General features: G+C 37.1%; 1 protein-coding gene across 2 annotated transcripts in view; it reads right to left on the bottom strand.

Moving 5' to 3' along the window:
- CCDC150 (coiled-coil domain containing 150) overlaps positions 1-20,524 on the bottom strand; it is a 77,544-nt gene that overhangs the window by 39,805 nt on the left and 17,215 nt on the right. For both annotated transcript variants that reach the window (XM_064586856.1, XM_054506075.2), the window contains exons 7-13: positions 19,876-20,005; positions 16,984-17,027; positions 15,556-15,648; positions 11,647-11,754; positions 6,096-6,220; positions 5,671-5,848; positions 5,072-5,140 (exon numbers count right to left, since the gene is read on the bottom strand). In XM_064586856.1, the coding sequence (XP_064442926.1) occupies positions 5,072-5,140; positions 5,671-5,848; positions 6,096-6,220; positions 11,647-11,754; positions 15,556-15,648; positions 16,984-17,027; positions 19,876-20,005 (747 nt within the window). The remainder of the gene's footprint in view (positions 1-5,071; positions 5,141-5,670; positions 5,849-6,095; positions 6,221-11,646; positions 11,755-15,555; positions 15,649-16,983; positions 17,028-19,875; positions 20,006-20,524) is intronic.

Here is a 20,524-nt window from a genome sequence, read left to right as displayed (position 1 = left end):
GATAGACATTGGGGAGGGTATGTGCTATGGTGAGCGCTGTGAATTGTGTAAGACTGTTGAATCACAGACCTGTACCTCTGAAACAAATAATACATTATATGTTAAAAAAAAAAAAAAGAATATAGCAGGAAGGGAGAAATGAATGGGGGGAAATCGGAGGGGGAGACGAACCATGAGAGACTATGGACTCTGAGAAACAAACTGAGGGTTCTAGAGGGGAGGGGGTTGCGGGGGGATGGGTTAGCCTGGTGATTGGTATTAAAGAGGGTACATATTGAATGGAGCACTCGGTGTTATATGCAAACAATGAACCATGGAACACTACATCAAAAACTAATGATGTAATGTATGGTGATTAACATAACATAATAAAATTTAAAAAAATAAACCTTCAAAAAAACCCTATAAAATTCTTAGAATAAAAAAGTGTTAATTTTTGTGGCCCTGGATTAGGCAACAGTTTCTTAGATGTGACATCTAAGGCATAAGCAACCAAAAAAAAAAAAAAAGTTAAACTGAACTTAATAAAAATCTAAAAATTTAAAAACAGAACCCATAGAATGGGAGAAAAATATCTGCAAATCACGTATCTGATAAGGGTCTACTATCTAGAATATATAAAGAACTCTTACAACTCAACAATTAAAAGACAACCGAGTTTACAATGGGCTACTGATCTGAATAGACATTTCTCCAAAGAATATATACAAATGGCCAATAAGCACATGAAAAGATGCTCAACATCATTAGTCATTAGAGAGATGCAAATCGAAATCACAAGGTACCACTTTTCACATCTACTAGGATGGCTATTATTAAAAAACAAAAAAAACAACAGTGTTGGTGAGGATGTAGAGAAACTGGAACCTATGTACACTGCTGGTGGGAAGGTAAAATGGTCTGGCACTGTGGGGCGCCTGGGTGGCTCAGTCGTTAAGCATCTGCCTTCAGCTCAGGTCATGATCCCAGGGTCCTGAGATAGAGCCCCGCATCGGGCTCCCTGCTCCGTGGGAAGCCTGCTTCTCCCTCTCCCACTCCCGCTGCTTGTGTTCCCTCTCTCGCTGTGTCTCTCTCTGTCAAATAAATAAAATCTTAAAAAAAAAAAAAGGTTTGGTACTGGGCGCCTGGGTGGCTCAGATGGTTAAGCGTCTGCCTTCGGCTCAGGTCATGATCTCAGGGTCCTGGGATCGAGTCCCGCATCGGGTTCCCTGCTCACTGCAGAGCCTGCTTCTCCCTCTCCCTCTGCCACTCCCTCTGCTTGTGCTCTTCTGTCTGTCTCTCTGTCAAATAAATAAAATCTTAAAAAAAAAAAAAAAAGGTTTGGTACTGTGGACAAGAGTCTGGTGATTCCTCATAAAGTTAAACAAAATTACCATATGACCCGGCAATTCCACTCCTAGATATGTATCTCAAGTAAATACATGTATAACACACACATTTACAGCAACACTAATCACAACAGCTGAAAGGTGCAAACAATGCAAATGTCTATCAATAGATGAAAAGATGAACAAGACAAACTGTGGTGTGTGTGTATATATATACATACCACATACAAAGACACATACACAGTGAATTCTTACTCATCCATAAAAGGAGTAAAAGGGAATGAAGTTCTGCTATGAAGAACAACATGGATGAACCTCAAAAATGTCATGCTAAGGAGCCAGACACAAAAGATCACATATTGTATGATTATATGAAATATCCAGAATAGGTAAATCTACACAGATGGAATGCAGATAAGTGGCATCAGAGGTCAGGGGAAGGAGGGAATAGGGAGTGATTGCTTAATGGGAACAGGGTTTCCCTTTGGGGTGATAAAAAGGTTTTGGAACTAGAAGAGTTGGTGGTTATACAACACTGTAAATATATAAAATGCTACTGAATTGTTCACTTTAAAGTGTTTGATTTTCTATTATGTGAATTTCACCTTAATTGAAAAAACAAAATGAGATACTTCATACCCACTTGGATGAGTATATTAATTTTTTAAAAAGCAGACAGTAACAGATGTAGGTGAAGATGTGCAGATATCTGAATCCTCATACACTGCTGGTGGGACTGTAAAATGGTGCAGCTACTTTGTAAAAACACTTTGGTAGTTTCTCAAAATGATAAAGAGTTATCCTATGACCCAGTTTCACTCCTACAGAATCGAAAACATATGCTCACATACAAAAAAAATGTATACACATGTTCATAGCATTATTAAACAGCCAAATAGTGGGAACAACCTGAATGTCTACCAATTGATGAATGGCTAAATGAAGTGTGGTACAGTCACATAATACAATATCATTCAACCATAAAAAGGAGTAAGATACTGCATATATTACAGTATGGATAAACCTTGAAAACATTAACCTAGCAAAGAGGCCAGAGACAAAAGGCCACATACTGTTTTATTCTATTTATATGAAATGTGGGAATAGACACACCCATGGAGAAAGAAAGTAGAACAGTGGTTGCCGGGGGCTGGGGGCAGAACAGAATGGGGAGTGATTGTTAATGGGTACTGGGTTTCTTCTTGGTGATAAAAAGGTTCTAGAATTAGATAGTGGTGACGTTTGCACAGACTTGTGAATAAACTAAGAAACCATTGAACTGTATATTTTAAGAAGGTGAATTGACAGTATATTAATTATATCTCAATAATAAAAGGTACTAGATCAGACTGTCCATCTAAAAATAAAATGAACCTTGCATGATATACGAAAATTAACTAAAAATGGATCGTTGACCTATGTAAGACCTAAAACTATAAAAGTTCTAGAGAACTAAAAGGAAAATCTTTGTGATTTTAGGTTAGGCAAAAATTTCTCAGATAAGACACAAAGGATATGATCCAAAAATTTAAAAACTGACAAGTTGGATTTCATCAAAATGTGAAACTTCTGCTCTTTGGAAGAGCATTAAAAACAAGGCGTAAAATGGAAGAAAAAATATGTTAAGCACTTAGAAGATTTGCACATATACAAAAAGTATGAATTTTTTATGTAAGAATCAACATGAGACTATTTTAAAATCTCTGAAAAATCAATAATAAGAAAACAAACAACTGAATTAAAATGGTTAAAATATTTGAAGAGACACTTAAACTTGTGGATAACCAATAAACAGATGAAAAGATGCTCAATATTATTAATCACTAGAGAAATGCAAATTATAGCCACAGTGATATGCCAGTCTACACCAGTTAGAATGGCTAAGACCAAAAGGACCAACAATACTAAGCGCTGGTGAGAATGCAGAGAAAGTGGAGCTCTTTTATACTATTGATGGAAGGCAAGATAGTACAGATTCTTTGGAAAACAGCTGCTGAATAGTTTACTATGTTAAATATTTATTTCCCATAGGATCTAGAATTCCAACTCCTGATAATTAGCCAAAAGAAATAAAAATACATGTTCATATGTGAACATTTATATAGGCTTTATTCATAATTGCCAAAATTTACCAACTCAAATGTCCTTCAGGTGGCAAATAGATAAAGAAATTGTGATATATCTATATAATGGAACACAAACAACTGATACAACAAGAACTTGGATGAACTTCAAATGCCTTATGCTAAATAAAAGAAGCCAGATTTAAAATGTTACATGTTGTATGATTCCATTTCTGGGATATTCTGGGAAAGACGTAACTATAGGAACAGAAGAACAGGTCAGTGGTTGCCAAGGGATGGAGGTGGAGGAAGAGGTTAATGATAAAGAGGCACAAGGGACCTTCCTGAGGGGATAGAAGTGTTCTGTATTTTGATTGTGGTGGTGGTTACATAATTGTGTTGGTCAAAACTCACAGAACTGTACACTAAAAAAAGGGTGTATTTCACTATGTATATTATAACTTAATAAGCCTGACTTCAGAAAAACATAGCTTTACAATGAATACACATTTGAAAAGTATCAAATTAGACCTAAGAAGAAAAAAATGGGACTCTGTATAAGCATTATCATTTGGCCTAATAGAACCTCTCTAATGAGCCAGTATCTTTCAGCCCCATGAACTTACACTTAGCCTACGTTCAGACAAATAAAATCAGAAAAGCAAACTGTTTTAATCACAGACATACAGCATTTGCCTTAGCCATGTAACATTCCCTACATTTTAAGCAAAAAGCATTCATGAATTTAATAGTATCCACCAATTTTCCAAATTTTAAAAAGCATATTGGAGGACAAACTGACACCAGTAAGTCCTTACCATGGGAAGTGAACTTTTTAAAAAGATTCTTAGGTTGGACTATTTTTCAAATCACTAGAGTTTAGTCAATAAACCACAGATTACCTGCCAGAGTGGTGAGCTGTATTAGAGCTTGGGCTCAGAATTTACCTTTTCTTCTCTCTCCAATTCTTAAATTACAAGTTCACACATACATGGTAATATGGTGATGGTAATATGAATACTATTTAATTAGGCCAGAAGCCAAGAAGAAATCAAGGATTGACTGTTATATTGACATGTGTTGCAGAATTTACTGTCTAGGGTAGGCTAATTCTCCTTGACACTCCAGATAATTCCAGATGACAGTGATACATAATCTTTACGCTCTTCAAAATTTGAAACACAAACAGCAATGTTTTAAAGACTGGCTTTTGTTTTATTTTAATAAGAACTGTATTTGTGTCTCTGGCCATTCTATCTTTTTAGAACCCAGAAAAGAGTATATTGCAGATGAAGTGACAGGTGCTAACAGGTACTTAGGAAGTCTTTAAAACAAAATAAAGCAAAACAGCACTGTCAGCAATGATCTCTTTGCCTCCCACAGGGCCATCAGCTCACTCTCAATGGATTTCCTGGCTAAAATACTCAGTGAACACTAGGGCCAGAGCCAGTCATGACTCTGGCCCACACCAGATGCTCAACAAGCAAACGCTGCCCAGAAGCAGCCCTGTGCTGCCGTGACCGGAGTGCTCGGTGCTGCACCCACCTCAGTGGCTCCTTTATCCTCCCACAGCCTGGTATTAGACAAAATAACCCATCTCCTCAGTAAGATAAGCTGATACCGGAGGCAGAAATACAGAAGGGAATACAGTGAAATATCAACAAAGAAAATGTGGAATACCTTGTTTTTAGCTAATTCCTTTTCCAAATTGCATTTTTCTTGCGCTGTTTCTTTCTCTGTTTTATTCACCTGCCCAAGGAGGGGAAAAGAAATGGGTGAATTTTGAAGCAACTGCTCTACAGTAGCAGACACACCCTGCACGTTAGTTAATACCTACACTGCAGAGATAGCACATCCTCTCAGAAAGGGGGCCACTCAGGGAGTCTCTGAGGCAGAGCAGACTTCACAAATAGCCCTGAAATTAGAAAGACACGTCTGCATGTCAGACTCCGCTGCTTCCGTCCTAAAGAGGAAGACAGAGCTGTCCCCCCCTTAACCTCCATTGTCCCACGCCTTCAGGGGAAATCAGCTTTTTAAATCTGACCCCTTAGCTATCATGAGGATGTGTGAGCTATTAGTTAATGCTATAAAAGGGTACTCTGTTTGGCACAGTCTACTTCACATGCTAAAAGACAGAGATTAGCCACCTAAAGATTTCTTTAATGGGCAACTCAGACAAACTGCATCTGGGCTCTATTTCTTATCTTTTGCACTTAAAATAGTTTTAACACAAGATCACCGCCACAACCAGGAGGTAACATAAATCTGCTTCTACCTACCTCTCCCTGAAATCTTTCTTTCTCCTCTAGCAGAGACTTCTTCTCTTGGATGGATGCTTCCAATTCACCTCGCAATCTTGCAATAGTTGTTTCTAGCAGCTCTTTCTGCAAGGCTGTCCTCTTCTCAGCATCCTGTGCTTTCTGGATACACTGATTATGCTCAAGGATTACATGGTCCCTGGAAGAAGACAACGAGGAGATATGACTGTTAAACAAGAGTTCTTTAATAGACTCATGTTCTCCAAGAACATACTGGCCAAGAGCAGTTACCAAAATGTTCTAACAAGACTAGTTCCTTGGGGGCAAAGCCTTTATTTTATCTTTGTGTCTGGCCCAAGAAAAGCAGAATGAAACGTTTCCATTAAAGATAAGAAATCAAATGCAAGAACAAAAGATACAGAAGAAGTTGCCTATAGTTTACTTACAGATGTGCTTGGAGTTGGATTTTCTCATTCTGAACAGTCTGTAGCTCAGTAGCGATATTGGCATGGGCTGCATCCAGGAGTAAGTTTTGTTCTTGAAATGTCTGTGTCATCATTTTCTGCCCTACCTGAGTTTTGGAAGTAATATTAAAAGCTGAGACGCCAGAAAGTCATTTAATAGGGTACCACTGAAATTAACCAATCAAATATACTGAATTAGCTTATGAAAGACCAATTTTTATATAAATAAAACCTCTTTTTATTTAATGTTCAGCTTTCTCTTTGTCCCCACTCTATCCTGACCACAATTCTATCATTTTACAGCTCTACCAGCCAACAGTGAAGATGCATTATTTTTTATTTTTTTTAAAAGATTTCTTTTATTTATTTGACAAAGAGAGACACAGCGAGAGAGGGAACACAAGCAGGGGCAGTGGGAGAGGGACAAGCAGGCTTCCCGCGGAGCAGGGAGCCTGATGCGGGGCTCGATCCCAGGACCCTGGATCATGACCTGAGCCGAAGGCAGACGCTTAACGACTGAGCCACCCAGGCGCCCCTGAAGATGCATTATTTACCCAGGCTGTTGCAAAATTTATAAAACTCTTAACATGAACGTATTTTTAGATATAAAATTCTACTAGGAATATTTTGATACTTTAAAATTTCAATATGATACATATTTTATTTTTAAAAAACATCAATGTGTATAAAGTGAAAAGATCTCTTCACTTATACCCCCCCCCCTTAAAATAATCTCACTCTCCAGGGACAATCATGTTAATAATTTGGTGTGAATTCTTTTGAAAATACTTTAAATTGCACTCAGATACTGTTACAGAAGAAAGACTATATGGCAATACCTAGGAAATACTGTGGGTTCACTTCCAGACCACCACAATAAAGTGAATAGTACAATAAAGCCAGTCAAATAATTTTTTGTTTCCCATTGCATATACAAGTTATAGTCTATTAAGTGTGTAGTAGCATTATGTCTTAAAAAAACGTATATAATTTAAAAATACTTTTTTGTGAAAAAATGCTAACCATCATCTGAGTTCTCAGTGAGTCATAATCTTTTTGCTGGTGGAGGGTCTTGCCTTGGTGTTGATGGCTGCTGACTTATCAGGGTGGTGGTTGCTGAAGGTTAGGGTAGTTGTGGCAGTTTCTTAAAACAAGACAACAATGAAGTTTACCACACTGATTGTCTCTCCCCTTCATGAGCGATTTCTCTGTAGCATGTGATGCTGTTTGGACAGCATTTTATCCACAGGAGAACTTCCTTCAAAATGGGAGTCAATCCTCTCAAACTCTGCTGCTGCTTTATCAACTAAGCCTACATAATATTCTAAATGCTCTGTTGTATTTCAGCATCTTCACCAGGAGTAGGTTAAGAAACCACTTTCTTTGCTCATCCATAAAAAGCAACTCCTCATTCATTCAGGTTTTATCATGAGATTGTACCAATTCAGTCACATCTTCAAGCTCTTCTATTTCTAGTTCTCTTACGATTTCCGCTATATCAGCAAGTACATCCTCCACTGAAGTCTTGAAGCCCTCAAGGGCATCAATGAGGGTTGAAAACCCTTTCTTCAAAATTCCTGTGAGTGTTGATGTTTTGGCCTCTTACCATGAATCACAAATGTTCTTAAAGGCATCTAGAATGGTGAATCCTTTCCAAAGGTTTTCAATTTCCTTTGCCCAGATCCATCCGAGTAATCACTATCTATGGCAGCTATAGCTTTGTGAAATAGATTTCTTAAATAATAAGACTAGAAAATTGAAATTACTCCTTGGTTCATGGATTGAAGAACAGATGTTGCGTTAGCAGGCATGAAAACATTAATCTCGTCCATCTCTATCAGAGCTCTTGGGTGACCAAGTACGTTGTCAATGAGTGGTAATATTTTGAAAGGAATCTTTTTTCTGAGCATTAGGTCTCAACAGTGGGCTTAAAATTTTCAGTAAATCATGTTGTAACCAGATGTGCTATCATCCAGGCTTTGTTGTTCCATTTATAGAGCACAGGCAGAGTAGATTTAGCACAATTCTTAAGGGTCTTAGGATTTTCAGAATGGTCAAGGAACACTGGCTTCAACTTAAAGTCACCAGCCGCATTAGCCCCAAACAAAGAGCCAGCTTTGCTCTTTCTCTTCAACGAGTTGGCCAAGCAGCAGATGCACAGATGCAGATTTTTGCGAAGACTCTGACCCTCACTCTGACCCTATAGATTGTGCCCAATGACACCATTTAGAACGTCAAAGCCAAGGGGTGCCTTGATGGCTCCGTCGGTTAAGTGTCTGATTCTTGCTTTCAACTCAAGTCATGATCTCAGGGTCGTGAGATTGAGGCCCAGGTCAGGGCTCTGCGCTGAGCGTGGAGCCTGCTTAAGAATCTCTCTCTCCAGGGCGCCTGGGTGGCTCAGTTGGTTAAGCGACTGCCTTCGGCTCAGGTCATGATCCTGGAGTCCCGGGATCAAGTCCCGCATCGGGCTCCCTGCTCAGCGGGGGGTCTGCTTCTCCCTCTAACCCTCTTCCCTCTCGTGCTCTCTGTCTCTCATTCTCTCTCTCTCAAATAAATAAATAAAATCTTTAAAAAAAAAAAAAAAGAATCTCTCTCTCTGGGATGCCTGGGTGGATCAGTCAGCTAAGTGTCTGCCTTTAGCTCAGGTCATGATCCTGGAGTCCCAGGATGACACCCCACGTTGGGCTCCCTGCTCAGCAGGGAGTCTGCTTCTCCCTCTTCCTCTGCCCCTCCCCTCATTCCTGCTCTCACTTGCTAACAGATAAAATCTTAAAAAAAAAAAAGATTCTCTCTCCCTCTCTTTCCCTGCTCTAAAAAAAAAAAAAAAGTCAAAGCCAAAGTCCAAGACAAGGAGTGCATCCCCCAACTAGCAGTATCTGATTTTTGCAGGCAAACAGTTAGAGGATGGCTGCACTCTCTGAGACTACAATATCCAGAAAGAGTTCACCCTGTAGTGGGTGCTTTGTCTGTGGGGCTGCATCATCACATCATCGAACCTTCCCTCCTCTAGCTCACACTGTCACAACTGGGACATGATTACCTGCTCCAAGTGTTATGCTTGCCTGCAGCCCCGCGCTGTCAATTGCTGCAAGAAGCGCAGTCACACCAACAACCTGTGCCCCAAGAGGATGGTCAACTAAGGCCCTTCCATCAGCTTTTCCTTTGCCCACAGGGCAGCCTCCTGCCCGAGCCCCGTGGCCTGTAGCTTCAATAAAGTTTCCCTTACATTGAGTGGGAGGGAAAAAACAACAACAACAAAGCGCCTGTTTTGAAGCCAGGCACTGACTTCCTCTCTAGCTATGAAAATCCTAAAGGTATCTTCCAATGGCATCTGTTGTTTAATGTAGCCACCTTCATTAATTATCCTCTTGATCTTCTGGAGAACTTGCTGCAGCTTCTACATCAGCACTTGCTTCACCTTGCACTTTTATGTTATGGAGATGGCTTCTGTCCTTAAACCTCATGAACTACCCTGCTAGCTTCCAACTCTTCTTCTGCAGCTTCCTCACCTCTCTCAGCCTTCATGGAATTGAAGAGCTCTGGATTCAGCTTTGGTCTAAGGGAATGTTATAGATGGATTGATCTTCTATCCAGATTACTAAAACTTTCTCCGTATCAGCAATAAGGCTGTTTCACTTTCTCATCATTCATGCGTTCACTGGAGTAGCATTTTTAATTTCCTTCAACAGCTTTTCCTTTGCCTTCACAACTTGGCTACATGTTTGGTGCAAGAGGCCTATCTTGGCTTTTGACATGCCTTCTTCACTAAGCTTAATCATTTCTAGTTTTTGATTTATAATAAGAGATGTGAAACACTTCCTTTCATGTGAACACTTAGAGACCATTGTAGGGGTTATTAACTGGCCTAATTTCAATATTGTTGGGTCTCAGGAAATAGGAGGTCTAAGAAGAGGGAGAGGTATGGGGAAAAGCCAGTCAAAGCAGCCAGAACACACACAACATTTTTTAAGTTTACCATCTTAAATGGGCATGATTTGTCGTGCCTCAAAACAATTACAATAATACATCAAAGATCACTGATCACAGATCACCAGAACAAAAATAATGATGAAAAAGCTTGAAATGCCGTGAGAAGTACCAAAATGTGACAAAGAGACACAAAATGAGCAAATGCTGTTAACAAATGGCACCAACAGACCTACTAGATGCAGGACTACCACAAACCTTCAAGTTGTAAAAAATGCAATTATCTGCAAAGCACAATAAAACAACGTATGCCTGTAATTGTTTTGTATAATTTATTTCCTCTGGCTCACCATTTTGGACTTCTCAAACATAACATTTTTATTTTATTTTATTTATTTTATTTTTTTCAAACATAACATTTTTAGACACATCCCTTCTACCTACAATTTATAAAGCTTTTGCAAATATAGTAGATATTAACAATTACTTCTGTAAACATATTTTAAAACACTTTTATCTTAATACTTGATTGCAAAGCAAACCTTCACACCTTTGGAAAATAAAATCCCATTTGTGTAACATTTCAAAGTTAAAAAATGTTTGTGACAGTGTGAATTACATGTCACATTATTCTACTAAATTGTTAATCCATGAAAGTAGGGATTTTGTCTTGTTTACCACTATAATCCCATCTAGACCTAGCATCATACCTGCGCAGAGTAAACACTAAGTGCTTGTTGAATTAATGAAAAATATTTATTATCTGTTATGTGCAGTGGGAAGCACTATGGGAAATAGCAAAGATGTATAAGATGATGCCCCAGTTCTAGGAAGCTCACAATGTTATCCAGGAAATGAGCCATGCTTATAAACTGCTACAGAATGCAAAATAGAGAGGCAGCATAATGTAACAATTGAAAGCACTGACTCTGCAGTCAGACCTTGGTTTCAATCCAGCTCTACCCCTTACGAGGTATGTGACTTCAGGCAAGTTGATATACTTCTCTAAACCTCATTTTCCTTATTTATAAGATGAGGATAATCAATATCCCTTTACATACTGGCTGCTAGAATTAAAGGAGGTAATATATGTAAAATCATTAGTATAATGCATGGTATATAGTAAGTATGCTCCCCAAAAAGTGAGAACTATTATTATGAGAGTCTGTTTAATGTCCTAGGAGTAGGAGTTAACAGAGAAAACTCATTCCCTCTGGTTTGAGTGAGCAAGCTTCCTGATGAATTTGAGTCTTAAAGAATAAACAGAATTTCAAATAGCTGAAGATGAAACAAAGACCATTCTCAGTAGAGGAAATGGCATAAGCAAAATGGGAAACCACAGGTGTTTGAGGAAATGGTATTTGGAACAGGTAATTACTTTTCTTAAAGTAATGGTATTTGAGAAGAAACCATTAAGAAAGGACTGAGTATAAGGCTAAATGGCCCCCTGATGAAAATTGAAAACCACTAATGAAAAAATAATTCAGTAAATTTCTTGGAACTGTTAAAATATTTTATTTACCCACTTGGTCACACATTTCCTAATTTCTTAGCCAAGGAGTCTTCTTGTGATTCTATCAGAAATTGACTAGTATTAAATGAATACCTGCAGAATGGCTTGATGGTTGGCAATAATTCTGGCATTTTCCATACTAACAGTCTCAAGCATGCTGTTCAGCTCTGAACACTTTCTAGTCAGCTGGTCATTCGAAACCTAAGATGATATGTACAGCAAGTCACAGATCTCTCCAGTAAATATTTTTACTTGCCATATTTTTAATGATGGTATAGTATTTCACTCTGTATGTGAACCTAATTTATTTAACTTATCTCCAACTGATATTTCATTAGGTAATACCTTCAAATATTTGGAGTCAACACCCCACATAATTCTAAATCAAAATGTTCATCTGGTGGAGCAACTGAAGCATTCAACAGTTTACTGATCTCCTGTTCACAATTTTGAACACTGGTGAGACAGAGCGAGATATATATGGAATGGACTTTACAATGTAGATGCCTAGCCAATATTACAGAAATTCATTCCTAAAATTAGATGAGCATTCATAATTGTTTAGCTAATAATACAAACTGTCTAAGCTCTTTTACCACCAATTACAGTATCCATAAAAGCAAAATATAGGTAATTGTACCTTTTCACAAGACAGATCATCCAAAACAAAAGTCTTTTGTGCAACAAATTTATCAGATAATTCTGTTGTCTTTTTGATATTTGAAATTTTTATTCCTGAGGAAAACATTTATCTTATTTAACAGTTATTTTTGCAAAGTGTATTTGTCAAGGATTTTTTTTTTTTTTTTTAGGTTTAAGCCCAATAGAGGGCTTGAACTCATGACCCTGAGATCAAGACCTGAGCTAAGATCAAGAATCAGACACTCAACAGAATGAGCCACCCAGGCACCCCAAGGATCTTATCTTTTATTTTATTATTGTTTTTTAAAGATTTTATTTATTTGACAGAGAGAGACAGCGAGAGAGAGAGAGCACAAGCAGGGGGAGTGGGAGAGGGAGAAGCAGGCTCCCCACTGAGCAGGGAGCCCGATGGTGGGGCTCGATCCCAGCACCCTGGAATCATGACCCAAGCTGAAGGCAGACGCTTAACGACTGAGCCACCCAGGCGCCCCAGATCTTATAATGAACAAGTTCTTCAAGGATGGGGATAAATAACTCTATAGGATCAATTAAAAAAAAAAACACTCAAAAAATGATAACAAGAAAGTAAAGAAATGAAAAACTATCTGGGAAGCATAAGTGGTAGTATAGTAAAGAAGTAAGGAACACATTCAGAGCATTTTAAAATTATAACCAGATGTACAAACTATTCACCAAGGAATACCTAGAGTTAAGACAGAGATGAACTCCTGATCCTTGAAAAGAATAATTTTCTTTGGAGCCAGAATGCCTAAGCTCAAATTCTAACTCTGCCATTTATTACCTATGTTATTGAACTTCTCTGTATATCAACTTCCTTATCATTAAAATGAGAATAATAAGTTTCTATAGTAGTGCTATTACAAGCATTACAATTTGTTAGTAACATAAGGTGCTTACAATTATGCCTGGAACATAGAATGGGTTTGGTAAAGGTTAATTACTACTACCATAGCAAGAGTAGTAATTTTCATTATTATTTTATAAAATAACACATTTCTTTTTTTTCTTTTTTTTTTTAGGTTTTATTTATTTATTTGACAGAGAGAGAGACATAGCGAGAGAGGGAACGAACACAAGCAGGGGGAGTAGGAAAGGGAGAAGCAGGCTTCCTGAGGAGCAGGGAGCCTGATGTGGGGCTCGATCCCAGGACCCTGAGATCATGACCTGAGCCGAAGGCAGACGCTTAACGACTGAGCCACCCAGGCGCCCCACACATTTATTTTCTATTTTCTTTATCATAAAGAGAGCACAGCAACATTATGATCCCAACACTGAAGTAATCAAATTGTACTAACAAAAAGTTCTTTTAAGTGATTAATACCATTTCACTGACCCTATGAGAAATAACTTGTTTGCCTGCATACACACACACACACACACACACACAAATAACATCAGCTAAATTTGGCAACCACCATCCCACAGGAAATATTTACACATAACTCTAAAATCTGGCAAGCACTTATTATGTTCCTACTGTGCTGTTTGTTATAAAAGATACAAAGAAAGTGTAAGCATAGCCAGTGGCACTGAACTGCTTAGTTCATAGGTGTAGATTAAAGTTATATATTTAACGAGTAAATTATAAAGCAAACAAAGACAAAATGTAAATTAGTGCATGATTTAGCAGTGTATCTCATATACTTATGTGTCATAGGAGATTTGGTGAAATGGGAAATGTAGTTAATGTGATAATGGTTCATAGATGAAATAGATTTTATGAAAATAAAAAATTTGGGTGATGGCAATGGTATGAATTTATACAATTAGAATCAATCTTCGTTCTTGGTTTTTTAATTGAATAAAATTATGTAACATGTAAACACAAAAATGGGAAGATTTACCTGTGCTTTTTGTGATGGGGAAAGGACAATTTCATCAATAAATGGTGTTGGAAAAACTGTACAGGCACATGCAAAAGAATGAAACTAGACCACTGTCTTGTACCATACATAAAAATTAATTCAAAATGGATCAAAGACTTGAACATAAGACCTGAAACCATAAAACTTCTAGGAAAAAACATAGGTAATTTTCTTGGTCTCACACCAAAAGCAAAAATAAACCAGTGGGACTATATCAAACTAAAAAGCTTCTGCACAGCAAAGGAAACTTCCATCAACAAAATGAGAAAGCAATCTACTGAATGGGAGAAAATATTGGCAATCATACATCAATATCATATGTCTAATAAGAGATTAATATCCAAAATATATAAAGAACCTATACAACTCAGTAGCTTTAAAAAAATCTGATTAAAAAATGGGCCAAAGAGCTGAACAGACATTTTTCAAAGAAGACATACAGATGGCCAACAGGTACATGAAAAGATGTTCAACATCACTAATCATCAGGCAAATGCAAATCAAAATCACAATGAGATATCACCTCACACCTATGAGAATGGTGATTACCAAAAAGACAAGAAATAACGAGTATTGGAGAGGATGTGGAGAAAAAGGAATCCTTGGGCACTGTTGAAGGGAATGTAAATTGATACAGCCACTGTGGAAAACAGTACTGAGGTTTCTCAAAAAGTTAAAACTAAAACCACCATATGACCCAGCAATTCCACTTCAGGGTATTCTTCTGAAGAAAACAAAAATACTAATTCAAAAAGACAACTGCAACCCTACATTCACTGCAGCATTATTTACAATAGACAAGATAGGGAAATGACCTAAGTGTCCATCGATAGATGAACGGATAAAGAAAATGTGGTATGTGTGTGTATATAGATAGATACAGATATTATTCGGCCACAAAAAAGAATTTACTTTTGCCATTTGCAACAACATGGATGGACCTTGAATGCATACTAAATGAAATATGTCAACCAGAGGAAGAAAACACCATATAATCTCACTATGTGGAATCTTAAAAAAACAAAAAACAAAATACCAAGTTCACACAGGTGGGTGCCAGAGGGAGGAGGTATAAGGGATGGGAGAAAGTGGTGACAGGGGTCAAAAGGTATAAACTTCTCGTTAGAAAATGAATGAGTCATGGGGATATACTGTACAGCATGATGACTATAGTTAATAACACTGTATTGCATATTTGAAAGTTGTTAAGAGAGTGGATCTTAAAAGTACTCGTCACAAGAAAAAAAAAATTTTAACTATATATAGTGATGGATGTTAACTAGAATTATTGTGATCACTTTGCAATGTATACAAATACTGACTCATTATGTTGTATACCTGAAATATAATATTATATGCCAATTATACCTATCATGATGGTATGAATTAATATAATCAGGATTAATTTGTTCTTGGTTCCTTAATTAAACAAAATAAAGTAACATCTAAAAACTATAGAAATGGTAAGATCTACCTGTGCTTTTTCTGATGTTTCATGAAGGGATACTATTTCAGACCTCAAAAATCCATTTTCTTCATGTTCCTTGTTGAAAGACCTCTGCACATTCTATAAGAGCAAAAACAATAATAAGTTCTCTCCTTTTTTTACATGTAAGAGCTATTACGAATATCTCTATCAAAATACCTGTTCTGTATTTTGGCTACTATGAGTTCAAGTTCTTTTTTTCTTCTTTTTTTTTTATTATGTTCAATTAGTCAACATATAGTACATAATTAGTTTTTGATGTTGTGTTCAAAGATTCGTTAGTTGCATATAACACCCAGTGCTCTAGTACTAATGATATATATAGATAAGTGTCTTGTAAAGAATTTTTAAAAATCTTGATATCTTCAACTCTCAAACTTCTCTTTTTAAATAAATTATAAAATTGTTTATTAAAAATGTTCTCATATGGAATTTCAAACTGGAAAGAATTTGCCTAAAACCATGCTGTAAATATTTAACTAGCATCCTCAAGTCAAGAAAGTTCTGCTAAGACGAATATTTGTTAGTTTATATTATAAACACATTATTTTCCCTAAGCAGTTAAGATCATTTGTGATTTCAAAGAAACACATTCAAAGATCTTTTAAAGTTTTAAGTACGTGAACATGTTTTCATCAAGGAATACCTGGGTGTGGAGCAAAAGAAAACACCTTTGCTCTAAAAACAAAACAAACAAACAAACAGGTGACAGGGATGTGAGTTGTGGGTTAGGCTTTCCCTAACAGGTAGTTATTGAAATGGGGAATGGCAAAGTGCAAGTCCTCTCCCTATGGAGAGAGGACCTCTCTTCTATTTTTCCAGGAGAAGCATCTCAAGGCTTAACGTAAACATCACCTACTACAGGATGAGATAGAACCCAGAAAAATTATTCCAAACAGGATCTACACATTAAGGTTGATTTAGAAATGTATTAAGATATAAATGTGGTAATAGTTCTTTTTTTCATTTTTTACTGTGGTAAAATATAAATAACATAAAATTTCCCATTTTAATCATTTTTACATGTACAGTTTACTTAAGAATATTTGTGTTAATTTCAGTGGCATTAAGTATATTCACATTGTTGTGCAACCATCACTACCAAAAAGTAGTTAATATTTCTTATATTTCATAAAAAACTTTTTCATAACAATTATTTTGCAATAAAGATAAAATGCAAATTAGTCTCATAATTTTTGCTAATTCATCTTTTTATCAAACCGCAATAACCTGCGTGAAATGATTTCCTAATACCCAGTTGACAACAGGTCTGAATATACAACTCATTTGCACTGCAACTTTTTTCTAATAAAGACTTCAGGAGAACCAGAACAATTGTAAACCAACACAAGTGAGGAAATACTACTTAGTGAGAGAGGAAAGAACATCTCTGAACTTTACAACCTCAAAACTCACCGTATTTTCTTCAACCAACTTGGAAATGAGCTCATCTCTAGAAACTAAAAACAAAGAGTCCACATAACTATGGTAATAATAACTTACTACAGCGACATTGAAATCACACAGTATCATCTCCTGGAGCAGCTTGCTTTTTTTCCCCAGTCTGTATGTTGTGTAAATAAGGAGAATGCAAATATTTCTACCATATGTTTATAGACTGGAAATTAAGTCATGAAATTATCAAGAAAATAGTCCACAGTCACGTGCAATTGTCAATGAGGTCATATTTTACTCCAGGCATAGAGGTTGATGCATCTGAGGGATTTTAAAGTGGAGAGGCACCTGATCAAAAGCTTTTTGTTAGAGAGAACACTCTAACAGAGGCTCAATAAGGAAGAGGATATCAGTTTAGTAGCTGTGCAGTAACCAAAGTATAAAACAATGAAAGCTGGGCGCCTGGGTGGCTCAGTTGGTTAAGCGACTGCCTTCGGCTCAGGTCATGATCCTGGAGTCCCGGGATCGAGTCCCGCATCGGGCTCCCTGCTTGGCAGGGGGTCTGCTTCTCCCTCTCCCGCTCCTCCCTCTTGTGCTCTCTCTCTCTCACTCTCAAATAAATAAATAAAATCTTTAATAAAAACAAAAAACAAAAAACAAAAAACAATGAAAGCTGGCTCTAAGGGAAGGACAATGAAGATGCAAAGGGAAAACACGCTCCGGAAATAACAAGAAGGGAGAACTGTCAGGACTTGGCTGGCGGCTGGCTGCTGGGGTAAAGGCAATAGATGAGTCAAGGAGAGTATCCAGTGTCCAGATTTAAGCAATGGAGTGGGTGGCAGACTCTTCAACTAAATAGGAAACACAGGACAAGGAGCAGGTTCGGGGGACAGAATGAGTAAGAATGATTGCAATATTTAAGTATTCACCGTGTGTTTTGAGGTATCTGTAAGGCATCCATATATAGATGTTTAGTTGGCAGTAAGATACCATCTGGAGCTCAGGAAGATGATTTTATGTGGGAAAAAAAAAGATTTGAAACCACCCAGAGAGTATATACAGTGAAAATAAAACCAAAGAGAGAAACAGGGGAACAGTTTGGCATCGTATACCAACAGCCCAAAGTAAACTTCTCTGACAGTAACGTTTTGGCTTCATGCAAAATGCATAAAGATTCATTAGTTTTGTTTCACTTAAATATTCTAAAGCCAGAAAATTACAAAACACATAGAAACTCACATTTTATGTAGGATATAGTCAGAAAAACTATACTTTTTGAATATATAAGTCCAAGACTCATTTCAAATACAGTAAATGCTAATTTAAAATATGTGAAGGATAAAAAGATCATTATATGATCTATTCTAAAAATTCCAGTAATCAAAGTAAGAATGAAAGGGGAGTGTTTATCTTACGTGGGAGGACAATCTCATCACCTTAGTGTGTGTGTATAAAAGTTTATTGCTAATAATTACATTTTTAAATTCATTAAAGCAAATATCTAGAGGCATTTCTTTTATTAACCTAGTTAGCCTAACTACTGTACCTTAAAGTAATCAAATTGCATGCATGTAAAGAGTCTTTTACTCAATATGAAGCAGATAGTTGGTATTCAGACAGCTTCCTTTTCCTCGTGTTAGTTTTAATAAATGTTGTGTAATTTTCATCTTTTAAATGGTCTTCCATATATTCTTTATAAAATTCAAAACTAAAGCATTAATCCAATCAGAAAGTGACATTGAAAAAAATTACTACTATAGTAGAAAGATCTGTGTTTTACTCCCAGCTATCCTATTTGCCATAGGTCCTTGGATACAGACCTTTTTATTCTTCTATAGAATGGGGTATATTTTCTTATCTTGCTCACAAGGTTGTAAGGTCAAATGAGATAATGTGGCAGCCCCATAAAATATAATATGTATTTTTTGTAGCCACACAATCACAGGAAGATAGAAAATTATCTTGGGGCATTATCAGTGAGAACTCCATGGATAATTCACTACTCAACAACTATAAGGAAAAACAGTACTTTCTGTTAAAAGCAGAACAAAACACTGAACAGATTACTCTTTGTTCCATGCTTTTTATAATTTTCATTTCCCTTTTGGTATTCCCTGCTCTCACTACAGCCAGAGAGCATAGAAGGCACACTGGCAGGAACACTGGAGGTAGAAGATACAGGCTCAGGCATCGCTTTAACTTTGGGAAGTATGGATAGTTTAGCGTGTTACATGAGATCGTTTATGTGAAAGCTCTATGTAAACCAGGAAGTGTTACTCATGCGAAGCACTGCACTGTGATCCCTATACTTGATACTGGCTGAAACTGCTTTACAATTATGTATTAACAACAGTCAATACGACAAGGCTGATGGGTTGGAAGAACCGTGACTGAACAACATGGGATCACGGCTAGACTTACCCATTTCCTAACTCAATCACCTATAAGAACTCTGTTTACTCATCTGTAAAATGAGGACATTAAGCTCTAAGGTAACATACAACCACCCATTGCTACAAATACAGGTCAATAGAATGGCAACCTGAAAAATGATAAATGGTTAGAATCAGGTTAGCAACTATTAAAGGACTTATTTCCTTATTAATGTTCTATTATCCAATATTCAATCTAGATTTCTAGAAATCCAATGTTCCCAAGTCCACGAACACTTAAATAAACCTGAGAAAAAATTTAAATACAGAATAGTTTACAGTTAAGAGGATCAAATTCTATTTTATTACCTTTCTTTTTTCCAGTGCCACAGACAAAAAGGCAATCAACAATTTTTTACATTTCGTCCTGTGGTAAATCTCAGTAACAACGGCCTCTTCAAGAATTTCAGATCTTAAGAGTTTTTGCATGAAATCTCAAAAAAACTAACAGCAATGTAATTTCTAGCATCTATTTTCATACTTAGGTCAGACTTGAGCTGTGAGATAGAAGTCTCCAAATCTCCTTTTTTCTGTTGTTCCTGCACCAGTAATTCCTGTGTGGTCTGCATAGACCTGCGTAGGGCAATGCAGTTTTGCTGCAAGATCTGCACCTGAAATGTGTAAGAAAAACTCCTTTCTGTAAAGTAAAGATTTCTACCAAACTACCTTCGAGCACACGTGTGAGGCAGATTTTCTGATCTTAACATCACTGGAGGGAGAAGGGGAGTTTCTATGTTAAAGATTTCAGTAGGGTGCAGTGTTTTACAGTAGGGCTGTCCGACAGAACTTTCTGTACACTCTCGAACACAACATGCATCAGGCACAAGTAACTGCCGAGCACCTGAAGCGTGGCCAGAGTGGGTGAGAAATTGAATTTTTAATTTTATTTAATTTTAACTAATTTAAATTTAAATAGCCATATGTGGCTAGTAGCCACTATATTGGTAGTGCAAGTTATAGCAATAAAGGATCATTTACAAATTCCATAAGTAGGGGCGCCTGGGTGGCTCAGTAGGTTAAGTGGCTGCCTTTGGCTCAGGTCATGATCCCAGGGTCCTGGGATCGAGTCCCGCATCAGGCTCCCTGCTCAGTGGGGAGCCTGCTTCTCCTTCTCCCTTTGCTGCTACCCC

Source organism: Mirounga angustirostris, unplaced genomic scaffold (genome assembly GCF_029215605.1).
Source record: "Mirounga angustirostris isolate CCGP_5_RB_7025 unplaced genomic scaffold, mMirAng1.0.hap1 SCAF_3, whole genome shotgun sequence".
NCBI lineage: Eukaryota > Metazoa > Chordata > Mammalia > Carnivora > Phocidae > Mirounga > Mirounga angustirostris.
This window is presented reverse-complemented; position numbering and strand designations above follow the sequence as displayed.